This window comes from Marmota monax, unplaced genomic scaffold (assembly GCF_021218885.2).
Source record: "Marmota monax isolate L192 unplaced genomic scaffold, Marmota_monax_Labrador192_F-V1.1 WCK01_AAM20220418_F8-fsc00188, whole genome shotgun sequence".
In the NCBI taxonomy this organism is placed as follows: Eukaryota; Metazoa; Chordata; class Mammalia; order Rodentia; family Sciuridae; genus Marmota; species Marmota monax.
The window spans coordinates 347,221-374,361 of NW_026692655.1; the positions used below are offsets into that span (position 1 = coordinate 347,221).

General features: G+C 45.8%; 1 protein-coding gene and 1 long non-coding RNA gene across 2 annotated transcripts in view; one reads left to right on the forward strand and one right to left on the reverse strand.

The window, feature by feature from the left end:
* Positions 1-12,553: 12,553 nt before the first annotated feature.
* Positions 12,554-26,505, reverse strand: Sap30l (SAP30 like). The gene is made up of 4 exons (XM_046446389.2): positions 25,807-26,505; positions 21,513-21,635; positions 19,265-19,363; positions 12,554-17,585 (listed from the first exon to the last, which is right to left on the reverse strand). Exons 1-4 carry the CDS (start codon positions 26,002-26,004, stop codon positions 17,460-17,462), a joined length of 546 nt encoding a protein of 181 aa, XP_046302345.1. The 5' UTR covers positions 26,005-26,505; the 3' UTR covers positions 12,554-17,459.
* Positions 26,506-26,921: 416 nt separating this feature from the next.
* LOC124093855 (uncharacterized) overlaps positions 26,922-27,141 on the forward strand; it is a 59,508-nt gene continuing 59,288 nt past the window's right edge. The window contains exon 1 of the long non-coding RNA XR_009226941.1: positions 26,922-27,083. This is a non-coding gene — a long non-coding RNA (uncharacterized LOC124093855). The remainder of the gene's footprint in view (positions 27,084-27,141) is intronic.

Here is a 27,141-nt window from a genome sequence, read left to right on the forward strand (position 1 = left end):
CTCAAGAGTTTTATCTGGGTGGATATTCACAGGTTAGTATGCACACTCGTGTCTGCAGATTGTGGTTTGGTGGTTTTCTTTGGGTGGAGTTAGCAGGAGGGGAAGAGGGTCTATCACACAAACCAGGGTTGTCTCCACCAGAGTAGCTTGAAAGAGGGAAATTTTCAGAGAATTCATTCATGTATGTGAAATTCTGAACATATAGGTGTACATTTTTCGGCAATGTATACGGAGCCGGTGTCTGTGCAGGTCCTGTGAGGGTCGCTTAGCACAGCTCCAAGCACGCATCGTCCCGTTGTAGCAGCTATGTGAATCAAATAAGCCGGGGTTATGGTTAAACCTAGTCATTTATCTTTTTCTCCAGCATCAGAGCGTATGGATTTTGTGCAAAGTGTTGGGGTGCGTGTGCTGCGGGCACTTGTGCGCGCGAGCCGGTCTCTGAGGCCCCACCTGCGCACCATTTCTGGGTGTGAATAAATGCAGGCACAATTGCCTAAAAGCGCGCTTGCGAGTTGGGCTAAACTGGGGCCGGCAGACGCAGGTGTTTACACGCCCACGAATAATAACATAAATAATAATGTACGATTAGTTTTATTTGCATGCAGCCGTGTCCCCTAACAGCTGCCACGCGTGTCCCAGGGGCTCAGGGCTCACTGCTGGTGCGGACCTCGGTTCTTCCGCGCTCACTGCGAAGGAGGCGGGAAGACGCGCACAGCTGTCCTGGCACTTTCGCGCTGTGCACCCGAGCTTGCTCAGGCTCTCGGCTTTGGGACAGACAAGGAGACCCCGGGCAGCTGCAGGGCAGGGCTATGCGGGGCACCAGGCGTGGCCCAGTTGCCTCGAACCGGCAGCGGGGTGAATATGGGGCCCCATTAGTCTTGGCTGTAAACACCGTGGCAGGGGCTCGGAGGCCACGCGGGCCTTTCCGGAAGCGAAGGAGTTAATAAAAGGTGTTTTATGGACGCGAGGAAATGTGGGGGAGGTGTGAGCTTCTCCCCACGCTCGCCCCCCTACTTTTTTCTTTTTTTCCCCCTCGCCACCCGCCGCCAGATCAAACAGACCAGCGATTTAACTAGGGCAACACCTCGCCATAATGAGCCGGCGACGCGCCCCTCCCCCGGCCTCAGTGCGGGCCGGAGGCCCCAGGCCCTCAGCGAGGAGAAGAAAGAAAAACCAAGTTTTTTTTTTTTTTCTTTTATTATTATTATTTTCCTCCCAAGAGCTGGGAATCCTTCTGGAAATTCTAGCACGGGCTTGGGGAAACCAGGGTCCAGGGAGAGAGATCATTGCTGGCCCACAGCACAAGGGGACCTTATCTGGATTCGAACCCAAGACTCCAATTTAGCTCAAAGACAAACCTCCGGCTATACATAGGGCCCAGCTCCCTTGACTATTTTTAGCAGGGCAAAGTATCTTAGGCACGGGAAGAATGCGCACCCGCGTCCTGCTTCCTTAAGGCCAGGGAGAGGAGAGGGGTACCTTCCAGGGGTACCTCCCGCCCGCGGCAGCTAGAGCTCAAACTGGCATAACCAGGAGACACCCCGGTCAGTTGGTCCCTAACTTTCTTTGGGAAGAGAGGGGTGGACCCCCTAAAATCTGGCTCAGTCATGTCTGATTTGGATCTTAGATCCTGAATATGGGAACTCAGACTGGCAGCCGCTGCCCTTTAATGGGGTCGCTGGATGATCTGTCTCTCTCTCCTACACGTTTTACCCCAGCAGGGGTGAACGCCCATGCCACGTTCCCAGCCCCGTAGTCCACAGCTGGAAAAGCCAAGCCCGGAGGGAGAAACCGAGTGGCTCCAGTCACACCAACCAGTCCGGCTCTGGAGGTTCTCAGCCTGTCTCCTGGCAAACATCTTTAGAACCTGGTGTCTACTTTCTTATTCTAGACCCACGTTTCGACGCTGTCAGACGCTTCAAGCAAGCTGTGGTGAAGCAGTGTCATATTTAATTTAAGTATATTCTCCCTTTTACATAGAGGGGGAAAAAAAAAGAATGATCATGAACTTAAAAATAGACTCCAGGAATATATCATAAGGAAATAGTCCCTGATGTTACAAAGCTTCAACTGTAGGGCCACTGGGCTGAAGAATAAAGACAGGAAAAGATCCCCAGGCCTTGGTCTTATTAAGAGAACTGGTTGAATAAATTCATCAGCACATTTCGAAATTGACACGAAAATTGTCCAAAGTATACTAAGTAATATTATGGGAAGACCATTCCCCCATCACTAACCACCATAATTATGGCTCCCTTCATGTGAAAATAAATAAGTAAATAAACAAAAAACCCTCAAATGTCTTTCATAGATAAGAAGTGAAAGAATATGCATCAAAACATGGGCGGGGGTTGTGGCTTAGTGGTAGAGCGCTTGCCTAGCACGTGTGAGGCACTGGGTTTGATCCTCAGCACCACATAAGAATAATTAAAACGTAATTAAACAAACAAACAACCCCCCCAAAACATATCTATACCTCTGACTTGTGGGAATGAGCAAAATTTTTACTATTCGTCTTGATTAGCTATATTTAAAAAATTATTTACAATGAATAAATACTACTTTTGAGATTAAAAATCTGCAATTTCCTTCTAACTTCTCTTGTTGCCAGCATGATTTCAGTACTGTACATGGTGTATTCAACACACATGTTTGAATTTCTAACATGTGCACTGTGGGTATCACTGTGGGTATAAGTATCACAGTAAGAGAAAATCCTAATAATAATGAGTGGTTAATATAACGATAATAAATATCTGTCTGGAAAAGTTATTAGTCCTTCCACACAGCAAATATGAGTCTTCTTCTTCCATTTAAAATATATTGCTTAATAAAATGTTAACTACAGCAAAAATATACAAAGCAAACTATTTAAACCCTTCGCTCGCATTATTTCATCTAAGCCTCACAAAGGTTATGATTGGTTAAAATTGAGGCAGCTGAGGCTCAGAGGGGTGAAAGGGTTTTCTCCAAGGTCACATAGGAGGTAAAAGGCACATTGGGCTTGGATTGAAGTACTAGATCTGGCGGCCTTCAAAGACTTGGCTTTCCCCACATCTTGGAGCACCTCCAGGGTATGTAGGCGAGCGCACACACATGCATAAGTACACACACGCATCTAGATATGCTTCAGTCTGATTTCCTTTGGTTGCCAAAATTAGGCAGAGAAAGAGGGAAGGAGTTATGTAAAGGGGTTTGGGATTCTGACCGACTCCAGCCCTTCCCCTGGAAACCTCTTCCCTGCTGGGGCTCAGAGTAGATGCCCTCTATAAAAATGAGGAAATGTGTATCTCCTGAGCTCTAGATTCTTTCTTGGCTATAACTTTCTGATTCCAAGCACTTCCTTTCTTCTGGTAAAAAAGTCTGCATGTTATTCTTTGCAGCAACTTCTGGTGTTGGTTTGCATAGCGAGCGTTCAATTTCTTTGGTATTTCCATTTCTTGAAGCACATTTTCCTCCTGGTAATCTAGAAGGGAGGCAGGCAGGCATGAGGCTCCCTATGGACCAATGGGAAAAGGAAGAGCCAGAGAGTTGAAGGGTCACACACCCAGTCAGAAGCAGAGCGGGTTCGGCAGGCGGCAGGCCCCCAGCTCTCTTGGAAAAGGCACCAGATACCTTCTCTCCATGCAGCAACCAGCAGTTAAGCTTATGGTCTTGCTAAATCCTCATAAAAGAAATGAAACTAAAAAGCCAGTCAACCTCATTTTTAAATGAAAAGTGACTGGAAAGAAAAATTATGCTCGCTCTGAAGTGCCTGAAACTAGCCTCCCGATTTGTTTGAAAAAAAATTAATCTTTTTTTTTCAGCTGAGTTTTTACAGCTGAGCTCTCCCAAACCCATAAAAAACAAGGTTTATATGGGAAATAGTGAAAGACTCTTAACTGTAATACACAGCGTCTAATGTAAGCAGACGTAGACACTATATAAAGTTCCTACAAATGTTATTAAAACAAACAGAAATGCCCATTTATCCCCATAGAATGGACAGCGGGAAGCCTCGGACCTTAGAGGAGTCCCAGAAGTATTATGTTCACCCAAATGCTCAGAGAATCCCCCAGCATTGAGACCTCAAAGATCTTTACCCACATCCAAATATTTCCCTCATTTTACAGAAGGGTAAACTGAGGCCCGGAGAGGAGGGACTTGCCCACGTTCCCTTCTTCTCTTCTGTTGACTTCTCACCTTTACTTCTAGTGCAGGGTAGAGAACAATAATGGCAAGAGACCCTTCTCAAATCATGGAACCTCCCTGGGTTTCCTTATCTGCAAATTTAGAGAGATCATTGCTCCAACTCCCTGGGCTCTGTGAGCATTGAATGAGATAAGGTGTTATCTGTGGTGGGCTGTTTGCATTATTTTATTTAAACCTCCCACAGCCTCCTGAGGTTATTTTGGTCTGTTTGGTTGCTTTGGAAAAGGAAGATGTCTCTCTGATGGGCACCTATTACCCTCACTTGCCTCAGGGTACAGAGCCAAAGTGGATTAAGGGTTCAAAGCCCTATTAAGGTAAAGGGAGGGTAAACTCATTAAGGTAAACTGAGGGGTATGTGGGACCGTAGCAGCTGAATTTCTCAAACTGTCTTCAGGCATTTTTGTTCAGTAGAGATATAATGCAAGCCACAAATATCACATCTATAGTTACAACTTTGTTTTTTTGTTGCCACATTAAAAATGTGAAGAGAAACAGATGAAATCATTTTACATGTTTTATTTAACTCAATATATCCCAAATATAATTTTAACATAAATCAACAAAAATATATTATATTCTGTTTTCTGGAGTGAGCCTTCAAAATTTAAGATCGGGTTTTGTTCTTGCAGTCTATCTTGGTCTGAATCACATTTCAAGAGCTTAAGAGCCACGTGTCGCTAGTGGCTACCACATTGGATGGTAACGGAAGCTCCGTGTTCTAAAGCGTCCTGCTAAGTGGCTCTTTAGAACACAGAGCTTCAGTTAATCACGGCAATGAAGAGCTATGTTTTACTGAACATTTACTGTATATTAGGCAGCAGTGCTCAACATACTTGGGCTCATCTTCTTAGACTCAGAGGGTGAGTCATTTTTCAGCCACAGAAGTATTCAGCTGCAGAGCTGACTTGCAGACCCAGTTCCAGACCTACGGGACAAAGCACAATTGTCCCTTGACAACTGAAAAGGCTTCCACCACTAACTACGCTGGGTGCTGGGTGAAGGGAACACAGGGTGGCCTCCCACTGTGCTAACTAGCTGCTGAGCTGAGTTCCACTTACTCCCAGGGACATTAAAGGGGCTGGAGTTGGGCAGTACACTGTGGAGTGATCTTTGGAGAGTCCCACCCAGTTCCAAATCTGATAAGAGTCTGATAAGAGTCAGCAGACCCTAAGGCCAATTGTCCCCAGGGTCCCCAGTTCTCTAATGTCTAAGATACCCCCACAGCAATCTTGTCAGGCTAAAATGGGAAAAAGTATTATAGAGACTATAGCACCAAAAACCCGACCAAGGTCAAGAGGGAGGTCTGGACTGGCCCCCAAGCCTGTACTCACAACCAGTTGAAAACTGGTTGGATGAACTGTGTGGCATTGGACAGGTTTCTTAACCTCTCTGAACCCCAGAATTCTTAGAGTAAAAGGAAAGGCAGAATAGCTCCCAGAGATGTTGTGGAAGTGCAGGAAGGGCTGGATAATGAATGGAAAGCGGTTAGCCTGGCAGACTGAGCAGGGTAAACACGGGCTGTTATTATTACTGCTATTATTGGTAATTGGGCCGCTGGGCCTCTTCAGAAGCCAGAGGGCATGGCAGGAAGAGGTGAGGGAACATGGCCTTTTCCTGCCCCAAGCCCAGGCTTTTGACTGAGGCTCATATACTGGTAGTGGGAAGGCAGGGTGCAAGTGTGTGGGAGAGTGAGAGAGTAGGTCATGTGACCAGAGTCAGAAGCCCAAAGAAGGAGGTGCAATTTGCTGTGTGACCTTGGGCAATTCCTTGCCTTGCTGGATCTTGGCGTCATTTATAAAACAAGGGAGTGGGACCAGAGATCCAAGTCCTTTTCTGCATTGACTACCTAGGATATTTATCATGGAATCAATCAAAGCCCTCATCAGATACAGCTTCTCTAAGGGGTACAGAAAATACCCCCCCTTCCCACGTGGCCAGGAACTGTCATTGACCAAGGGGAGGGCGCCACCTGGTGGCAATGCTCCCTCTCTGCACTCTCAGTGCAGAGAGGCCAGGGTGAGCCTCAGCCCCAGGGCCCTCCCTCTCTAACTTCCAGGGCAGGTCACAGTTGCAGAGATGGGCTCAGCAAGTTCATGTTGGCATGAGGCTAACTTCCCAGGGAATGTGGAGGTTTTGCCATCCAGGGACTCTGAGGTTTTCTTCCCTAAAGATATCTTAGGGATGGGGTCTGTGTTTCCTTACTATGCATTCTAAAATGCATGCCCCCTGCCCCCATTCCTTTGAATAGAAGATACTAGCAAAAGCACAACTTTCCCTTGATAACTGAAAAGGCTTCTGCCACTAACTACACTGGGCCAAGGGGACGCAGGGTGGTTTCCCACCGTGCTAATTACTCCAGGCTGCTGGGATCCTAAGTTCTTCTATAGTGTTCACTACTCTTCCATTCCTGCTCCATCCCCGACACTGCCAGTATTCTGTTTCTCTGTGGTGGTGATTTCCTGGTACATTGAGGAGGCAGAGTGATGTGGGTCCCAATCCTAGCTCACTATGAGAACTTGGGCAAACTGCCCAACTTCTCTGAATCTCAGCTTCCCTGAAACTTAAGGTAACAGTTTCAATGCAAGTCGGTGTGAGGATTATGACCATATATCCATAACTATTCTAGTATAGCCATCTCTTTCCTTGCTATAGAAATAACAGCTATTTTCCTGCAGGTCTGTCAGTCATCCTGAGCATCTTTGCATTGCCAGCTTTTCTAGATATAAATCTGAAGAGTATGCATTGGAAATGAGAGCTACGGAAGTAAAACAAAGAAAAAACAACAACAACAATAACAGCAACAAAACCACTAGCTGAAAATGAAGAGGCTCTTTGGAAGTGCAAGCTGATAGCCAAGTTCAACCTGATCTAGTTTAGATAAACGCCAGGAGGGTGGCTGGGGTGACAGCCCCGCTCAGTTCTCTTTATTTGAGCTTCCTTGGATACAGTTTCACCTTCTGGCAGTTGCTGGATGACCTGCCTGAATCTGTGCCCTGTGGAAACTCAGCCCAGCTGACTGGTCAGCTTCTCCTGCAGCTGGTCCCCTCTGGTCATTGTGCAGGAGCAGGGGCTCTTTGGGCACAGGTACCCTCCCACACCTCCCTGAGTGGAGTCCAATCTTGCTGGTGGCCATGAGCCCTCAGGAAGTCTCATTAGCCATCTTAGCTTAATTAGGCTCATTACATTCGCTAAGCCTCATTGGCTTCTCTAAGACTTCCAGAGCCCATAAGCACCGCTCTGTCCTTAGAAGGAGGACTGAAGCAGGTTCTGGGTCTTCTTCACGGTTCCTATGACTTTACCAGGACCCAGACTAGACTATTCTCCACTCCTGTCTGTCTTAACTCTTCTGAAATTCCTAGCTCTAGGAGGATACAGTCCATTCCCTTAGGCACCTGGCCCACAGACACTGGGGACACCAAAACATTTTCTTGACTATATACTTTCTCTCTCTCTCTCTCTCTCTCCCTCCCTCCCTCCCTCCCCCCCACTCAGTAACAGGAATGGAGACAGGGGCCCTCTAATACTGAGCTACATTCCAAGCCCTTTAAAATCTTTTTTTTTTTTCATTTTAAGACAGGGTCTCTCCAAGTTACCAAAGCTGGCCTTGAACTTGTAATTCTCCTGCCTCAGCCTCCCATGTAGCTGGAATGACAGGTGTGTGCCACTGTGCCTGGCCCAGGTAGGTTTTTAGTTATAGGTGGACCAATATCTTTATTTTATTTGTATGTGGTGCTGGGGATCAAACCAGGTAGGTTTTTAATAATGGCAGGTTTGGTGACTCCAAGCTGCTTACCCTGCACTTGAAGCTTTCTGCTCCTAATTATAGTAATGTGGGCTTGGACTCCCCGGCTCTCAGTTCAGCAGACCTTCCATTTCCTTCCAGGGCCTGCAGAGGAGACTCTTCCTCCAGGTCCTCCCTTGGTCCTCCAGGTGCCTTTTCCTTTGTATTTTCCCTTACTTTTTTAATATTTATTTTTTTAGTTATAGGTGGACACAATATCTTTATTTTATATTTCTGTAGTGCTGAGGATCGAACCCAGTGCCTCATGCATGCTAGGTGAGCGCTCTACCTCTGAGCCACAACCCCAGCCCTCCCCTTACTTTGAATCACATAGAGATACAGCATGGCTGTCCATGGAGTGGTAAATAAGAGGCTTTGAAATTGCTATAGTTTGTATCTGGAATGTCCCAGAAAGACTCATGTCTTGAAGGCTTGGTGGGGACCAATGCAGCCATGTTCAGAGGTGGGTCTCTGGGGGAGTGATTGGATGGTGAGGACTCCGACCTCGTCAGTGGATTAGCTCATCGATGGGTTCAGGACTGATGGCATTATTGGGAGTGGACCCTCTTTGGAGGAGAAAGGTGCCCACGGGAGTGTGCCCTGGAAGGGGATCTTGTCCCTGACCCCTGCCTCCCTCTCTCTGTGCTTCCTGGATGCCATGAGGTGAGCAGTTTCCTTTGCCATACCTGCTGCCATGATGTTCTGCCTTGCCTCAGGTCCAAAGCGATGGAGCCAACCAGCTGAAACCTCTGAAACCAGGAGACAAAGCAAATCTTTCCTCCTTCAAGTTGTTCTGTTTAGGTAGTTTGTCCCAGGGACAAAAATCTAACACAGATATACCCAGGAATATGGCCACAACTATAGATACAAGTATATATTTGCATTTATAGACACATATGCATACATACATGTGGTATGAATACATGTATGTATACGTACACATACGTACTACATATAGTGTGTACACATATAGATATAGTATAGATAGGAAAACATAATATAGTATTTCTAAACTGACACGGATGTCTTTCTGTCATTAAATCTTATTTTACAATGATGATAAACATAATACTTTTACAACCAGTCTCCTATTATTTGATAGAGAGGCCATTTCCAGTTCTTCCCTGATCTAAATAATGCTCCTGGGAAATAGTGTCTTGCCCAATTAGTAGGCAGCATGGCACAGTGAACTCTGGGACCTGTGTTTGATTCTCATCCACACTACTTTCTGGTGACCCTGGACCAGCCATTTCACTTTTCTAAATTTCTATTTCTTCATGTGTGAAATACGGATAATAATAGTGGTAGGGTCGTTAAGGCATGCAAAGTGCTTAACATTGGACCTGTCACATAGTAGGTGAAAAAAAAGAAAAAAGAAAAAAAGTAGCAATTTGAGAGAAGGAGATGAAGATTTGTTTTGGCTTTCCTCTTGCCAGTGTGACCTTTGTATATCATAGCGTATGATGAGAACCCATGGAGGTAAATAGGTGACAGCCCCTTTACCATGCTTAAGTTTAAGACTGTATTGTTGTTGTTGCTTTGACCTCTCTTACTATTCTATACACCTTTCCCCAATGTGAAGCTTAACTTTTGCAAGCAAGGGATTTGCTACTTTAGTTATGGTGGGAAGGGTTGATGCCCAATATAAACGGTTTAGATGACATCCGGAAAGCCAGGGGAGAAAGGAAAACTCACCCCCCAGCCCACCAACCAGGACTTACCATGTTGGTTGTGGCCTTTTCTTATTTGCTCCCCCATGGTGCCCAGGGCAGGCCAGGGCAGGCTTCAGCTGTTTAATTACTGTCCGTTGACCTCAAGCAGATCACTTGTGAACTGCATGCTGTTCCTCACCAACCTCTGACAGTTTCATTAACCCCGTTAAATCACGCAGGTGCCTTTGCACCTCCTGCGCTTGTTAATCTCTGTTCAGCTTCGGTGGGTTAAAAACTGGCTGGAAGGTTGGATGTACCTTATTAACCTCCATTAAACCCTATTAAATTTCCTAACTAGAGTCTTAGTGACTTCTCAGAATCCCTCAATAAAATTTAGTAAATCCTGTAGAGGGGACCAGGGTAACTTGCGGCTGCACTACCTCAAAGCTTGGCACGCTGAGTTCTTTGACATGGGCTTGACAACAATGTCCCTAGGGCCAGAGAGCCTTGGAGTCAATCCCAGAAGTGGCTCTTGCTCTTATGTTTCTTGGGCAAGTTCCTCAACTTCTCTAAGTCTGTATTTGCACCTCTATAAATTGGAGTTAATAACAGTTTGCTACTTTATATGACTGTAGTGAGATTAAGTGAATTAATGCACATAAAACTATTAGCACATTGTTTGGCAAGCACTCGGTACTTGATAGACTTCATTACTTCTGGATGTGGAAGAGCCTTATAAACTAAAAACAAAACAACCAAAACAAAATTAATAATAATAATAATAATAGAACTGTTTAGCAAATGGCAGATTCAATCCTAGACACTCAGCGTTCTGCTCCATGCGAGGCATTGTGCTAGGACTGTGGATTAAACTTGGGCAACACGTAAGTATGGATTTATCTAGATTGATGGCCATCTATTGGAATGATTGGTCTTAATAGTCTTTGGGGATATGCATGCCACTGTTTGACACATCTAAGCTAATAGGGAATACAGCCTATTTTCCTGGCCTGAGTCTTAGGGGGTTAGATTCAGTGGTTCCTGAATGTGGACATACAAATAAATTTCCAGGAGATTTTGTAAGACAGTTCTGTGGGACCCACTTGAAAGGATTCTCATTTAGTGGATCTCACTGGGAACTCTTCAGATAGAGCTGAAGATGTTCATCTTCCACCTGGGCTGCGAAACCTCAAGATCAGATTGGTGCTTTTCGACTTAATGAGAAATTAAGAAGCTCCTATTTCTGGCATTCAGCTCTGAGCTAACTCCTGGGCCTCAATACTAACTCCTGGGCCCCAATCCCATTCTAAGGATGTGGGATTGGGGCCCAGGAGTTAGCATTGAAAGCATTGTTGGGGGATTCTGATGGAGCTGGAGAGTGGATACTGCCATACTTTCAAAAAAATGCTGGACCTAAGATAATCTGATCATTATTCGAAGGCTCTGTTTTTTTTTTTTTTTTGGTGGGGGGGCAGGGGGAAGGTGTATTTCCTTCAAGTGAAACTTTTCTTGGTACAGTAAGATGTGGATTCAGGATGGGAAATGTGGCTCAGTGGTAGTTGCCTAGCATGTTCAAGGGCTTGGGTTCAATCATCAGTACTTCCAAAAAAATAAAATAAATAAAAATGAGGGTTCATCTGTTCATTAAATGTGATGTTTGTGGATTCTTTCATTCCAGTGGGGACCATCCAGTTGGGGGGAAACTTGGGGACAAAGCACCTCTTTTCAGTTCAATGTGTGAGGAGGGGTTGGAGGGCAGCAGATAGAAAAGTAGAAACAACTGCCAATAGTCTAACATGGACTGAAAATCAGAACTTCCTTTGCTTTCTACAGGAAATCAACTCAGGGACCCTGTAAATGATGGCATCCTTCCGTAACAATCTATTATGAATCCTGTGAGCTCTGGAGAGATCAGGTCTGCCTACCTGCCCCACTCCCAAAATGTCTCTGAAGAGTCCTCTCCATGTGCTGTTTACAGGGAGTGGGATGGGGAGGGCGGGTATGGGGAGGGGAGGAGTCTACTTTACAAAATTTCCATGAAGCTTAACATTTTACAGGTAGGATGTATTCTACTTAACTCACATGATGACTATTTATTTTTTACTTTTCATTCTGAAGACAGAGATGTCACTAAGTGGCACCTGTGCCTGAGGCTTGCCTTTCTTCCTTACCAGCAGTGAGAGGCTTGCTAGGACTCGGGGACCTGCACTAGGAAAGCTGTCATGGAACTCAGCTTTCTTAAACTGTAAACTGCATGTCACTTAACTTGCCTGGAGACTTTGTCAACAGATTGATTCAGTAGATAGACTGCAGGAGAGTGGGCAGAGATCCTGCATTTCTACCAAGTATGAGGTCAACTTTAAATAGCAAGGTTCTATGAGCGGTGAAGAAATGCCAGTCCATACAAAGTTTTTGAGACTTTAGACACCAGGATATTTACATGAAGCTCTGGATTTCCTACATGGCAGTGACAGGCAGGAGCTGAGCAGTGACTGCCCTTAGAAGGGATCTGAGTTTTCTAGTTCATAGTCCACCTTCTGCAGGCATTTCAATTTGTAACCTCCACCTGGTTTACTTAGGACCTTCATCTTACAGATGAATAACTGCAGACACAGACAGTGAACTCTGTGCTGAGGATATCTGTCTGGTACACTGTATGGAAGTTGAGTTCCCAGACTCAGGCTACTGGATCCCAGCTGGTCACCCTCCCAGTGAGAGAGGAACAGCAGCAGTTGAACTTGGGCCCAAACTTCTGTGATCTGATCTTATTTGGTGCACACCAAGACTGCAGGGCATAGTGGGTGCTGGTGCTTGGGACTGAGAGGCAAGGCTACTATTATTAACCACGGTCATACGTAGCCAGGGGCCCAGCCTGAAACTGAAAACATCTCAATTCTCCGTAGAAATTCAACAGGAACAACAGACTGTGTCTCTTACTTATTCAGATCATTTATTAAGAGCGAAAGTCGGGCCATCCCAGTCTGTGTGATATTGCAACATGAAAAGTCACATACATACCAAGGAGACTCTACAGAATCGAGAGCCTTTCAACAGTACAGAGCCATAGATTACAAAATTAAAATACAAATGATCCCCCAAATTTGGCAGGAAATGAGTACAATATGAGGAGGCCTGGAATGGAAGGGCACTTACTTTTCAATAAGGCAGTTACAAAATGGACAACCCCCACCCCCCGCAAACCCCATACCCCAAAATACACTCCGATGGGCATAGCAGACAATAGAGGGGTAAAAACAGGGATTCTGTACAACCCTCTGTCGTTGGCAAATGTGTTGATTAAGTGTTGATTAAGTGAGAGCAACTGAAGGTGAAAGCTAGATGAGAAAACTGAGTTAGAGGTTTCTGCCTCAAACACCAGACCAACATAACCCTTTCTACCCACAGACTTGGAATAAAAAGGCACCCCTAAAGCACCACGCTTCCTGGGCATGATCTTGAGCTCCTTTGCCCTTCAGATCAACTGTCTAGATCCTGGGAATAGACCTGGAGCCAGGGCCAGTGGAACCATACAACCTTAAAGGCAGAAGTCCAACCAAGAGACCACAGAATAAGTCCACTTCATGAGAATCTGGATTTTAGGACAACACTACATCTCCCACTAGGGCTTTACACCCTGAAATTACAGGCTAGAACTCTTCTCCCTTACATGCATTTTGCAAAATTCAAACTGCCTAATCATTTCACTCAACCTTAAGTTCCACAGGTCAGGTCAGTCCCTGAGAGTCATGTTGCTGGGGACTGCTCTGTTACAAGTTCTCAAGAATCTGAAGGCAGCTTAGCTGAGACTGCACTAGAGTTGTACTGCAAATGAGTGGGGAAGAGTGCTGGACAGGTCAAGAGGACCCAAGGCTAGTTCCCATAATGCCAAGTGAGGTCCCATGTAACCTCAGGCACATCTTGCAACTTTAGTTCCCTATTCTCTAAAGATGGATGATGGGACAACAGCAACCTTGATGGACTTTGCAGCTTGAAGATCTGTCACTTCTGACACTGAGACACTAGCCCTCCTCCCCCAACAAGCTTTGTTTTCACTAAATGTGAAGTCTTTACAGGAATCTGAAGCCACAGCCCTCAGATACCATGGAACCTTTAAACTCTGTGCAAAGCAATGATATTATTTAATAATCTTCTAGTTGTAGGTTTTTCTAAATGATGTTGTGAGCATTAGTTTTTATGGGACAAGCACAGAACTCAGGCCTCAGCCATCTGAGGTTATTTTTTTAGCAGGCTGGTAACACCCACTCCCACTTCACCCACTCTGGCAAGAACAAGTGAGCATAACCAGGCTGGTGGAGCTTCCTCAAGGTTCCCCAACAAGGAGCTAAGTGGACTAAACTCAGGGAAAGGACAGGCAGGACACCAAAACAGCTGTGTCCTTGCTGCTCCTTTTTAGATGACAAAGGCAATGCTGTGGGCCAATGCCAGAAATGAGGTCCTTGCCAATGAGAAACTTTCCATGTGGCCCCCATGGGGCAGAGACTAAGATGAGAATTACAGAGAACATAGAAAAGCCAGAGGTTTACAAAGGTAGAACAGGCTTCCCCAGGAGGTAGTGAGTTCTCTGTCCTCAGAGGTGTGTAAGCCCAGACTGCTCCCTTGGTGGGACAGTTGGAGGCAGAATGTCAGCACCTACGGGGAGACTGGACTGGATCACTTAAATACCCTTTCCCAACCTTTGGATCTTGTCATTGTGGCAATTGAGTCTTCAGATGATTTCCATGAAGCAACTTCTCTGGGATCAACCTGTGGGACAGCCTACTTCAGTATGCAAGGCTCCCAGAGAAAGCTTCTTCCCCCTCCTCCGCCTTCCACCAGGCAGTTGCTCTGTGGATATTAACAAAGTATTTCCCACAAAATAAACAGCTCAAATGCCAAGGTTAGATGCAACATTCCATCACAAACATTATTAAAATCTGTTCTCCAAGAGGCTAGCAGTGACTATTTAACTACAACTGGAACATCTAACACTCGGCAGCTGTAACACACAGTGAAATCCCTCCTTGTTTACAACAGTGGTCCTGAATCCTTTGGCTTTCAATCTTTTGTGAGATTCAGTTATGATCTTCTTCACATACCACTGTTAACCTAAGTTTTTTTTTTTTTTTTTTTTAAACCTTAAAATGAAACATGAATGGTAGGATATTGACATTTGCATGTGACAACCTTCAGGGCACATGAAACAATCATACCAGGCTGGAACTGAGGCAGTAACTGTACTCTTTAAGAAGACAATACCAGTTCTGGATCTGAAATTCCAGTTTTGCCCAGGAGCACCAAGAAGAGAGAAGGCAATGCTGCAACGTCACAGGTGGAGGGAAGTGTCCTTGACAGTGGCATAGAAATGCAGGCAGCCAGGATGAACACTGCTTTCCCCAAACCCACCACTCCCTAGAGCCAGACCTGGTGGCTTTGGAGGGCCTGGCCATTTCTCACAGGCAGAAGTCTTCTACCCATGGATAAAGCCATCAAAAACTGCAGAAGAGGCTAAGGCAAGTGGTTTAGTAGCGTGATGAAAGAACAGACTTCTGGACATGAGAAAAACCCAAGTTCAAATAACTTTGCTTTTCTCTCACCTGTTTTGAAAGGTTGAAAAGATACCCACAATCTCTACTTTCCCACAGCAGCCACTTCAGAGGAAAGACAACATGTGACCATGTGTGCGCAGTGGCTGGTTCAAGGTGAAAAGCTTCCCAGGCTTCACTTTGGAACAACAGCGTTCTTAACAGATGCAGCTGAACACACGGCCCCCAACACCATACCTTATCCAGAAATGTACTGCTCGCAGCTGGGAAAACAGATTTGCTATTAAAGAAACGGTGACATGACCTATAATGCCCACAATTTTGGTTCACATACCAGAAAGATCCACTTTCTTCCTCATTAAGACATGGACATGTCCATGGATCAGGTTAATGATGCCTTTTCCTGCAGGCCCATCTGCTCCCAAACTCCAGCCCCTGCTGAGCCTTTTCGATAGCTATGCCAACATCCGTCAGCTATGAAGGAGGGATAGTCCCTAGATACATACTGAATTAGAATGACTGAAACACTCAGAGCACCTTGCTATACCCTCCACAGCCAGGAGACGTATCAAAATAGGCCCCCTCATTGCCCAGAGTATATTCTATGTACATTCATTCACACATATTTTGAAAAGCTGCAATCTGCTGGACATGCATTTTGAACACTGGCGAAAGCTATGGGGCAATGAACATACTGCATTTTAGTGACAGCGGTGGCCTTGTTTGCATTCCATAGAAATCACAGTACTCTGCTCCACGGAACTGAGACCTCCAGACATTCCACCACCTGCTCAGTGTGGGTTTAGTTCTGACTTCTCTGAGATAGTGCTTAGATTAAGCTCAGATAAGACACTAAAACTCTGCCAGGCTGTCCATTGCTCCTCTTATCATTTAAGGCTTAAATTGAAACCAAGAAGGAAAAAATCATACCTTTGACTATAACATATGTATGTCAAGATGGTTAGAAATTAGAATCCAATTTTCTTATCTTTTTCTCCCATTTTCTGATCTACATTCTCTGTCCCACCAAGATGCTATAAGAGAATTTTGCACAAGTATACTTCTGAATTATAAAACTTTGCTTTCACAGGATACTTTGGCTCTGATATAATTAGATAGAAGAATTTGATTTTTGAACAACAACAAAAAATCAGGTTAATTGAAATATTTTGAAAAATTATTTTAGTGATCTTTCTCCCTAAAAGGGAGGCATATTTCTTGCAAAACTGAGGATCAAGTGGAATCGACCTTTTTTGCTCAAACTCATGATTTGCTGCCTAGCAGAGCCCAGGGAGTCAAGGCAGCCAGACAGTCTTTCCCACAGCTGGACTCCCAACAGGAATCACATGGTCCTTGGCAGATTTTCTGGTGGCTGTGAACTAAGGATGAATACTTCTCAAAACATTAGCCCCAAATTTTTAACACTAAATTTCTGTTTGTTAAAAAGCACTTAGTACCCAGGAGGAGCATGGCTGAAATCACAATACATGACTTTGCCCCAAAGAGTAAAGCATAGAGAGGCATGCAAAGGACCCTCCCGTGAGGGTCTTTGTATTCTGTTTCTGGAACCTGGACAAATAAAACATGCAACGGTCCTGAAACCCTCGTCTGATTTGAAACCTCCCTGCTGATGCACCAGGACTTCTTCCACACCTAGCAGTTAAGCAGCGAGCAACAGAAATGGCAGAGGTCTCAATGAGAGGATGGAAGCAGATGTTACAGGACTGGCGCTGTTGTGACTGCTCAATTAGCTAACAAATACTGATGGAGTGCCCACTGTGTACAAGGCACAGGGCAAGTGAGAGGGACCAGTGTCAAACTGATGTGCTAATCAGAGCTTGCAACAGAGCAGGACGTCTATGTCCTCAGTGGGCGGTGTGCAAGTCCAAACAGGTCTGCTCCCACACCTCCACCATCAATTGCCCTTTGCTGCTGTTCCAGGGCCATGTCTTGCATGTGGCAGCCTGGCATACAAGGTGAATACCAAAATATTTCTTATTCCATATTTCCAGTAGGATCGACTTAATGCTTTGTTGAATGCTGCAATACATGGTTTTAAATTATTTTTATGAACCTGTTTTTTTCAGTCCAGTAGTTATCTGAAAACAAAGTCTTTCTATACACATGCTGAATCATGAGAATATAATCCTCCTGACCAAAAAGATTTACAGTATTCATCATTCAAACTTTTTTATTTACAATAATATTTAACAGTCTTTATGGGCTTAATGGTCACAGATATCACCTGTGCATTGAGCATTATACTTCATTTCTTTAAGGTGTGCTTCCTCCTCACTCAAGCTTGCCGCCTTCTGATTTCTGGTCCAGTCTGCTTTTGTTACTCTTCACCATGTAGATGAAGTAGGCGAGGGTCTCTTTTTCATTCACAGGTATGTTCCTGAAGTGCCGGCTGACAGTCTACGCAGGGGAAAAAAAAAACCAAAGTCCCTTAAACCATGCATAAATCAGAGCCACATGTTCTTGACTATGCAAAAGAGAGAACAGGAGTTGCTTCCAGCCCTAGGAGGGAATTCTGACTATTGCAGGACTTGCCATGTACTGCAGAACTCAGGATGCTCTTTTGCCCCAGGGGTTAGGTGGTTTGTTTCCAAAAGCAGCACTTTAACTTACAGTATTACCAAGGCACAGGTCTATTTCAGTGGCAGCCAACCATCCATCCTGGCAGTTCAGGATTGCTCTGGTTGGCCAGCTGCTACCAAATCTTACTCAGGTCCTTAAAGTAGGCAGAAAAGTGTCTTTTTAGAATTGTGTCAAATGAACAGTCAATTGAAAAAGATGTAACCATTTGAACCAAGAACTGCCCTAAACAATATAAGGACCTGAACAGGCAAAATGGAGTTGTAGGAAGACACATAATTTACCATATATTCCCAGCACTTTGCTTATTGTGTAAGACATGAGAAGGCAGATCTCCTCTTACCCCACCTCATCCTATCCTTTCCACCAGGGGTGAATACTAGCAAATGGGTAAATGTCATTTTAAAGTAGGAAAGGCCTGTATGCTCCTATGTGTAATCTGGACACTGGAGGAGGAAAGATTTAAGAAAACTACCATAGATCAGCAAGAAACCTCTAAAGGAAGACTCAAAACAAGTAGGGTGGAGTCTTTTAGGAAATCTCTGAATGGATGGATAGAGGTGATTGGGACAGATAAAAAGAGAGAACTAGAAATGAAGAGTGGTTATCTTGGAATGGTAGAACTTCATTTATTTATTTTTTTCCATTGTCTAAATTTCTACAATAATAGGCAGAAAAACACATTAAGAGGGATGAGAAAGTTGAGTGTGGGGGCACATGCCTGTAGAACCAAACACTGCAGAGACTGAGGCAAGATCACTGAGCCCTGGAATTCCTAGGCCAGCCTGGGCAACATAGTGAGAACCTGTCTTGAGGTGGGGGAGGGGGTGGGGTGGGGTGGGGTGGATGGGAGGATGGGAGACTACACAAAATGCCAAAGGAGAATTTTCCCCTTTCCAAACTGTTAAGAACTCAGGGTAGGAGAAAACTTTTTTGGGATGCCATTCATCATAATAAATACTTCCATTACTAACACCAAGAAAAGAAGAAATCAAGAGGAAAAAAATGAAAAAATAGCTCCTATATTTTTTATTAACAAAGGTTTTGACGATGATTAACCTGATAAATCTGATGTGCATAAAGGACCATATCTATAAAGTATCTTGCAAAAAAGATTCAAACAAACAAACAAAAAGAATTCTTAAGAGCCAGGAGTCCTGAGATTCTGCTACCAACTTCTGTGAGTTTTTTTTTGGCCTCAGTCCTTTTATTTTTATTTTGAGACAGGGTCTAGCTAAGTTGCTCAGGCTGGACTTGAACTTGAGTTCCCTCTATTTCTGCCTGTTGCCCAGCTGTGATTACAGGTGTATGCCGTTGTGTGCCTGGCTTATTGTGTGTGTGTGTGTGTGTGTGTGGTGTGTGTTTTCTTTTTTAGTATCTGAGATTGAACCCAGGGGTGCTTAACCACTGAACCACATCTGCTGTAGGGAAGAATCAGGGTTACACCCGTGGCACAATTATAGTTCTCTCTTTTCTCTATCCAAATTTTGTCTACCTACTTCTGCTAACTGGGCCTTATTGAAGCCTGGTCTCGTCTGCAACTTGTAGTGTCGTTTATAACGTCGTAGAGTATTCACCTGCAGCTGGAACAGATCGACCTAGACAGAAGAGGAGAAACACATTATTCATCACCTGACCAGTCAGGATTCACCAAGAGCCCACAGTGTGCCCAGCATACCCTAGGTGGGGGTGAGGATGGGGAGGGCCACTAAAGAATTCTTAGAAATTGTTCATTGAGGACGAGCGACTGGCAAGGGGAACAAAACAGTGGAAAAGAGTTCGGCTGGGTGGGCTGATCCTAGGAGGAGGAGAGGAGGTGAGGCTTAAGCTAAGAAGGGACAGGATCTAGAAAGGCAGTGAGGATTGGAGTAAGGAATATGGGAGATCATGGGCACACACAGCCTTGATGTAAAGGGATGGGCTAAGGGGCCACCACAGTGGGTATGAAAGGTGTAGCATGTCTTGAGAAGCAGAGGAGCTATCATAGGTGGCAGAGGGTGGTGTGTTTCAGGAAGATGGAGTTGGTAGAGTTTTGCCGGGAAGGCTGACTGGGGGTGAGGGAGACAGAGGGAGGTGCTATAGCAATGATTCATTAGTGAGATGATAAAGTCAAGCTTTGAAGGGTAGTGATGCTAGAGGGGGACACTAAGAATGGAGTAAAAGGCAAAAACTGGAGAGACATCATGGAGGAAGACATGCCAGAACTAGGTGGCAGACTGGATAGAGGGGGCACGAAGGACAGTGAGAAATACTGTAACTTTGAAATAGTTCTTTCCTAGGCTGAGCCTTCAGGTATTAGAATTCTTAAAAATCCTCCAAGGAAAGACCAAAAGCTACTGTAGTGGATGGACAAATCAGCAGGTTAGGGTCAAGGTCTCTGCAGATGACTGGAAAACAGAGGGGAAGGGCCCCCCCCCAGTTGTTTTTTCTAACACAGGAAGAGAGGAAAGCTGCACAGTCAGGAAACATTGAAGGCCCAGAAAGTTGGGCTGCCTTTACCTGCCTCTAAAAGAGATGTTCTTGCTTCAGGCAGGTGGAGAGCACTTAAAAACAAAATGAATGATCAATATGAGGGACCAAAGTCCTTCATTCATTTCAAAACATTCCTCAAAACCTTTTTTTTGTGAAAACCGTTCAGAAACCAAATACATGTTTATAAAATAATAATAGTGCTAAAGGCAACAAATACTGTAAACTAGTGTTGGAAAGGGGACAGGGGAAGGGGCCAAAGGAAGGGCTTGATTTTCCAAGGTTTCCTCCACATCTGCAGACAAAGGCCCGCCTACTCTTTCTATTCCTACACAGTCATTTTCACTCTGAGTGCTAACAGGCGGTTGCCTTATGAAATATTCATGCGTCAAATATTCAATGTACACTATAAACGGTTCTTCTTTTGCTGAGTCTTAAGTGAAAACAATTTAGGTAGAAAGAAAATCCAGTTCCTTCCAGGAGCCTCATTAATACCACAGCACCCTAAGGAAAGGCAGCCTTCTGGTGGAGAGGCCTTGGTCTCATGGTCCATCACAGTGGTCCTTAACTCAGGACCCCCCAAAGGACATGTGCAATGTCTGGAGATACTTTTTGATTGTCATGACTCAGGGGATGGTGTGACAGGCATTAAAGGGTAGAGGCCAGGGATGCTGCTAAACATCCTACAACACAGCCCCCACAGCAAAGAATTATCTGGCTGGAAATGTCAGTAGTGCCAGCATTGAGAAACAGCGCAGCTGACTTTGAAATGGATCCTTGAGACAAGCCTTGATCAGCAGTCGTGGAATCAGGACATGACACAGCTGGTGTGAACTGACAACTCCCATGTTCATTTTGCAGACCAGAGAACAGATGGGAAGAGACTGTCCCCAGATCACACACACTCAAGTCTCTAAGGCAGAAACAGGGTTGGAAAAAATTTGACATCGTGGCTGTATTCAAGTAGGGGTTTCTTGAAGAAAGGGAGTGTGGTCATTGGAAAGAGGACTAGACCAGAGTCTCCAAACTATGTATACGACCTCAGGTCTCTGTGCCTGTCTGGAAAATGATGGGGCAGCCAGACCAGTCGATTTCCAAGCTTTCAGCTCTCAGGTTCAGTGTTACTATAATTCTATGGTTCACTTTTCAAATAAAGCACAGCAAAAACAAAGGGGACTAAAATTACTTTTCAGCACAAAAAGAAGACCAGGCCAGAGGGAAGGATCAGATTAGAATCCGTTCTTCCAGCTCTCTCTGGCTGATTTTTTTGGCCTTTACCTCAGGAATGTCAGTGTCGTGCTCAGGAGAATCTCCACCATCGTCACTTGTCTTCCTCTTCCTTTTGTTTCGAACACTTTGGATGAAATTTTTATGGAAATCACAGATGTATAGGTGCCTTACCTGATGGGAAGGAAATAAAAGTCAGTGTTGCCAATTCCATGGAAACAGCAACAGGGATCTGTCAAATTATGGGGCTTTTCTTTTTAAGGCACTGGAGAGAGAGAAGAATGAGATGTAGGCCATAGTTTCCAAAGCTGACTCTAGAGTTGTAGAACAAGATCCACACAAGAGGGCTAAGTGGTAGAGCACTTGCCTAGCATGTGCAAGGCCTTGGGTTTGATTCCCAGCACTGGGGGTAAAAAAAAAAAAAAAAAAAAAAAAAAAGACACACACACACACACACACACACAAAGAGAATGCTAACACCACACAGCGTATTACAAATTAAGTCTCCACTGAATGGTAAAGACAATAAATGGCACGGATTCAGCACAGGCAGAGATCCCTATAGCTGAGATAGTCAGGATGGAGGCCCCCAGTTAGAAGGAAGGACTTGGAGGCAGGGAAGTATTCCACATGGGGAGCAAAGAGAAAACTGAGAGGTCCCAGTGTAGATAACAGAGAGGTTATAGTGAGGAGGCCCAGCGTAAATAGTCAGCCTGGGTGGCAGTGACTGCCCACGCAGGAGCATAAGGAGAGATTCCAGGTTGGGGACATGAAGACTGTTGAGATGTTCCTTCAGACTAGACAGAGTCCTTTAAGGTTTTTTGAAGCAGGGAGTTTTGGGACATTTTCAGAAGACCTGTAGGAATTATACAGGAGTTAGTAGGCCGGAGCTGCCCTGGGGAGGAGGGAAGCTGAGACTGTGGTAATGGTAGACGGTACATCCTATTTTACATTTACAGTGGTTACTACTATACGATAATTCTAAAAAACTTTATTTCCATGTATTGGTGTATTCTTGCAACACTTCACATCTGATCCACAAAGAGAAGTAGAAAGAGATGCAGAAATTCTCACAAAGTGGAACCACATAAAATAAGATGGATATTAGTGCTTATTTTCTAAGATAGGTTGGAGGCATATTAGTAAGCAAAGGTGCCAACAGCAGCTAAGATGTGAAGAATATGTTTTTACTTAAGAATATAAGGGTTGCCTGTAGGAACCATTCAAAACCTTACAGAAACTGAATGCTTGTGCAAATGACTTGGGGTTATTGATATTGAAACAGATGCTGCACAAATGTTCTGGAGAGACTTCTAAATTTGAGTTTATTCCTTAAATCCCTAAAGATAAAAGTAAGCTGACAGGAAGTCAGCATCGATTAATTCAGGCCTTTTTATGAAGAAAATAATAAAAACTGTTTATTCAGATGAATTATCACTTTCATGTGGTTGGATTAGTGAGTCATGAATAATTTTAAGTTTATACTGTAATGGTGTCTTACAGACAGCAGGCACTCAATAAATGCTGATGCATCAATATTGGCAGTCCCCTACATCTAAAAGCAGCTTAGGCCAGTAAAAGCCACCACTTACAGAGTTACAAACTGGGATAGCTTTGCCAGATTTCCCTTTGTCAAAGGGCTTTCACACTCAGCACCTGCCAGTGTTCCAAAGAATCCCCCCAGGGATATATGTACTACAGGACATGTTCTTCTCCAGGGAAGTACACCAGAGAACACTGTCCAGTCCTGAGAGGCAGCTGGTGCTCCACGTTAGCCAGGCCAGCACGTGTATGCTGAGAGATCTAGCTGCTCCTCAAGTGCACAGTGACAGACTTACTAGAACAGGCAGAATAGGAATTTCTTAAAGATCTAGCTAGGAGGTTTCAGGTCCTGACATGAGAATAATGAAATCCTAGCTGGAAGAGAACTTAGCAACCACTAGTGCAACCCCACTGGACTAAATCTCATTTTGTAGAAGGGCGAACTGAAGCCACCCAGAGTAGGAAATAGTCTGGCTAAGGTCACACAGATCTTCTGACCTCTAGTACATGTATGTCCTTTCCTACCTCAATATTTTCCTTTATGCTATTCTCAACTTCTACTTTTCTCCAGGAAAAAATCAGAAATAGGTTAGGTATGTTACATCTTGCAAGTACATTATATCTTATTAAATCACACCCAATAAAAATATGAAAAAAAAAATCACAGAACACTGCCAATGTTAAACAGCCTGAATTGGGTTTTTGGTGCTGTTAAAGAGGTTGTTTGCTAGATCCTTTTATGAGATAAATAGTCATTGTTTCTCCTTAACCATGCAAATGTCCCAGTGTTGTTTCCTTTCTTTTCTTTCAGTACTGAGGATTGAATCCAGGGGTGCTTTACCAATGAACTTCATCCTCGGTCCTCTTATTTTTTGAGACAGCATCTAGCTAAGTCTAGCTAAGTTGATGGGGCTGGCCTTGAACTTGTGATCCAACTTCAGTTGCTAGGATTATAGGCAAGTGCCACCAAGCCTGGCTGTGTCACTGGCTTTTTTTTTTTTTTCTGTTTACTTTCTGTAACAGCTAAAAATTCTTGTAACACAGCAGTTACTTGGAATTGAATTCTTGCCCAAGCCTGTGAGAATGAAATCAAATCCCTTTCAGAAATAACTCCACAACACCACCTTGAAACAAATTGTGAGTGATTCTACTTCAAAACCCTAGTACTTTTCAGAGGCTCTCTACCTTTTGGGAATGTTAGTGCTAGGTTTAGGCTGCCTCCCTTCTAGATGTGCATGTGAAAATGGTGGACATAGCCCAACCCCACCAGTTTTCCAGGGGGTGGGGAGGGATAATGGGTAAACGGAGCCTCCATTGCAGCAGCAAAGTCATTCAGATGTGAAGGCATCCAGAGGTTTAAAAGAACTGGAAAATGTTATTAGCTGTTCTAGTAAAGGCTGTTAACCACACACAGAGAAGGCAGGCAGTGTTTCCAAGTGGGTAGGTCATTGCTGTCCTACAATTAAGTATTTCACTTCATCATGTGACCATCAGGGACCACCATGGTGTCTAGCCTGTTGTTTGTTTCAGATGAATTCCATCCATTCATTCATTGAATGATACAGATTTGTAGCAAGAAAGTTTCTGGCTCACCCTCTATCACTTAAAAATAGCACCTTGCCATGCAAGATTGCAAATGCACTATAATGATTGATTTTAAATAAAATTGAGGGTAGAAGGGAAGAGCCTGAAAGAAATGACAAGGAAGATTTATTTATTAAAGACTTAATGAATGCTTATGCATGGGGCTTGGAAAGAAATCATATAATGGGTTTAGGAAATTAACCAGGTGCTGTATACATTTGGCACCATTACTTCCTGTCTCTGGGCCTCAGTTTCAACTATAAAATCATAAGTGGAAAAGAGGGCTTCCTTTCAACTTCTGACCTTCCCCAACCATGGAGAAATTTGGCTCTAAAAAAAAAATTAACCACGTAAGCTCTTAGCTTACCTGAATATTAAATGTCCCCTTAATTTGTTTCCAGTTCCTAATCATGAAGCAGCCAATAAGGCTTGCAGCAACAGATGTCAAACTAAAAAGTTCTTAATTGGTTGACAATAGGCACATCTTTAGAATTGTTAACTAGAAGTGCTAAAATCACACAGGAAGTTTCTATAATTAGGCACAAAACACCGGGCAATCCTATTCAAATTTAAATCTCCACCTCCGCATTTCCAAAGATTCTGCCCCTAAAAAATTTGACTTTTTTCTCCCTTCCAATGAACTGGACAAGAGCCATCTCCCAACACCTGGCCTTGGCCTCATTTTTGCCACATCCTAGAAAAACTCATTCCCACAGCTGCCTGCGAAGCAAAGCAAGCAAGCTCAGTGACCCTCTGCAGAAAAAGAGGCCGCGGGAGACAAGGAAGTTACTGTCACCTTTTCCCAGTCTGAAGAAGTAACAGGGTTCCTATAAGGTGGGAGAAGTTGAAAAGCTGGATCCCTTCATTATCATCTCCCCGATTCTCCTTCACGCCCCCCACCCACCCAAATTAACCTCCCTCTCGTTGCTCTAACATCCAAAGCCAAAAAAATATATATATAACAAGCTAGAAACCGCTGTCAAATCTTCCCAGGAAGGAATCCTTGAAGCCCCCCCTCCCCCAAACTATCGGATCTGGGCAGAATCACAGAGCATGTCAGCGCTGAAGCGGCCTTTAAGATCGCGAGTCCAGCTCTTCAATTCTGCAGATAAGGGGCGGCGAGGCCCGTAGCAAGGAGTGCTTGGGGAGTACGGACCGCAGCCCGGGGCAGCGGCCGGAGAGCGGCCGGGCGCTGGGGCCCGGACACGGGTGGACTCACGCTCTTGTCGATGTCCAGCTTGAGTTTCTTCTGCGAGATGCTCTTCTGGACCCTCTTGCTGAAGGAGGCGTTGCCCGCGGGCCGGACGCAGCGCTCGCCGTCCTCGATGAGGCAGCAGCTCTGGCCGTAGCCCGGGGCGGCGGCGGGGGCGGCGGGGGGCCCTTCGCGGCTGTCCTCCTCCGTGCTGAAGCCGTTCATCTCCCCGCCCCGGGCCGGCCCCTCTAGGGGAGGGCGCCCTGTAGGCCACTCCGCGGCTGCGCTCCCCGCGGGGCAGGTCGCCGAGACCCCCGCACCCAAGAGTCCCGGAGTCCGTCTCCAGACAGGCGCTGCCCTGCCCCGCGTCCGAGAGGCCCGGCTCCTTCAGCCCCAGGCCCGCGTCTCCGGAGAGCCCCTGCCTCCCGGCTTGAGGCCCCAGGGTCAGCTCCCGCGGCTTGCAGGGCCCCGCCGGGGGTCACCCGGAGGCGCCTTCGGCCGGGGGCCCAGAATCGCTACCCTGCAGCAGGGGTGTCCCGGGGGGCGTCCCAGGACGCGGTGGCTCCCTAGGGATTCCGGGCCCGGGCTGCCAAGGGGTTTCGAAGGCCCCCCCGCCGGCTCCCGCCTTCTTTCGGTTGCGGGGCAAACTCGCCGCCCGGCAGCTCCCCGGGGGTGGCGCGGCCTCCCCTCGCGGGGCCGGGCCTCGAACCCGCGGCGCCCGGGCCCCGCGGCGCGTCCGGCCCGCCCCACCCCTTCAGCGGCTCGGCTGCGCCCCGAGTCCCGCGGCAGCCCCTGGGCCGCCCGGCCGCCGCCCGCCCAACGCGCCGCACCACAACAGTTCGCTCCCCCCGCCCTCCTCGGGACAGCGGAAGTCCCGCCTCCACGCGTTCAGTGGCCGCGTTCGCTCTCTGGGCGGGGCCTCCGCCGCCGCTGGCGTTCCCCATTGGGCATCACCACCGTCAGTCTTTGGTGCCAGGCTACTTCCTGGACTCTGCTGGGATGGGTTGAAAGTAGAGAAAGTGGAAGAGGGAAGAGTTGGCCGGGCAAGGGAGGGGAACTGGTCGCGGCCTCTCTAGCTCCGGGGAGGGATGGTGAGCAGGGGCCTGGCTGGACTAAGAAACAGACTTCGGGAGCAAAGGAACACGTTCGCGGGCAGACAGAAGCACCGACGTGGGCGGGGGCGCAGAGGGGGCAGGCTTAGGGAGGGGCTATGAAGGAGACCTCTAGGGACTGAGGTGCTGTCACGAGAGGGGCAGACTGTATAAAATGAAAAGACCAGGGTCACAGGACCTGCAGATCGAAGGGTAGGTGAAACAGGACAGAAAGTCAATCATGGCGGAAAGACAGAGGGACAGCCCCGCA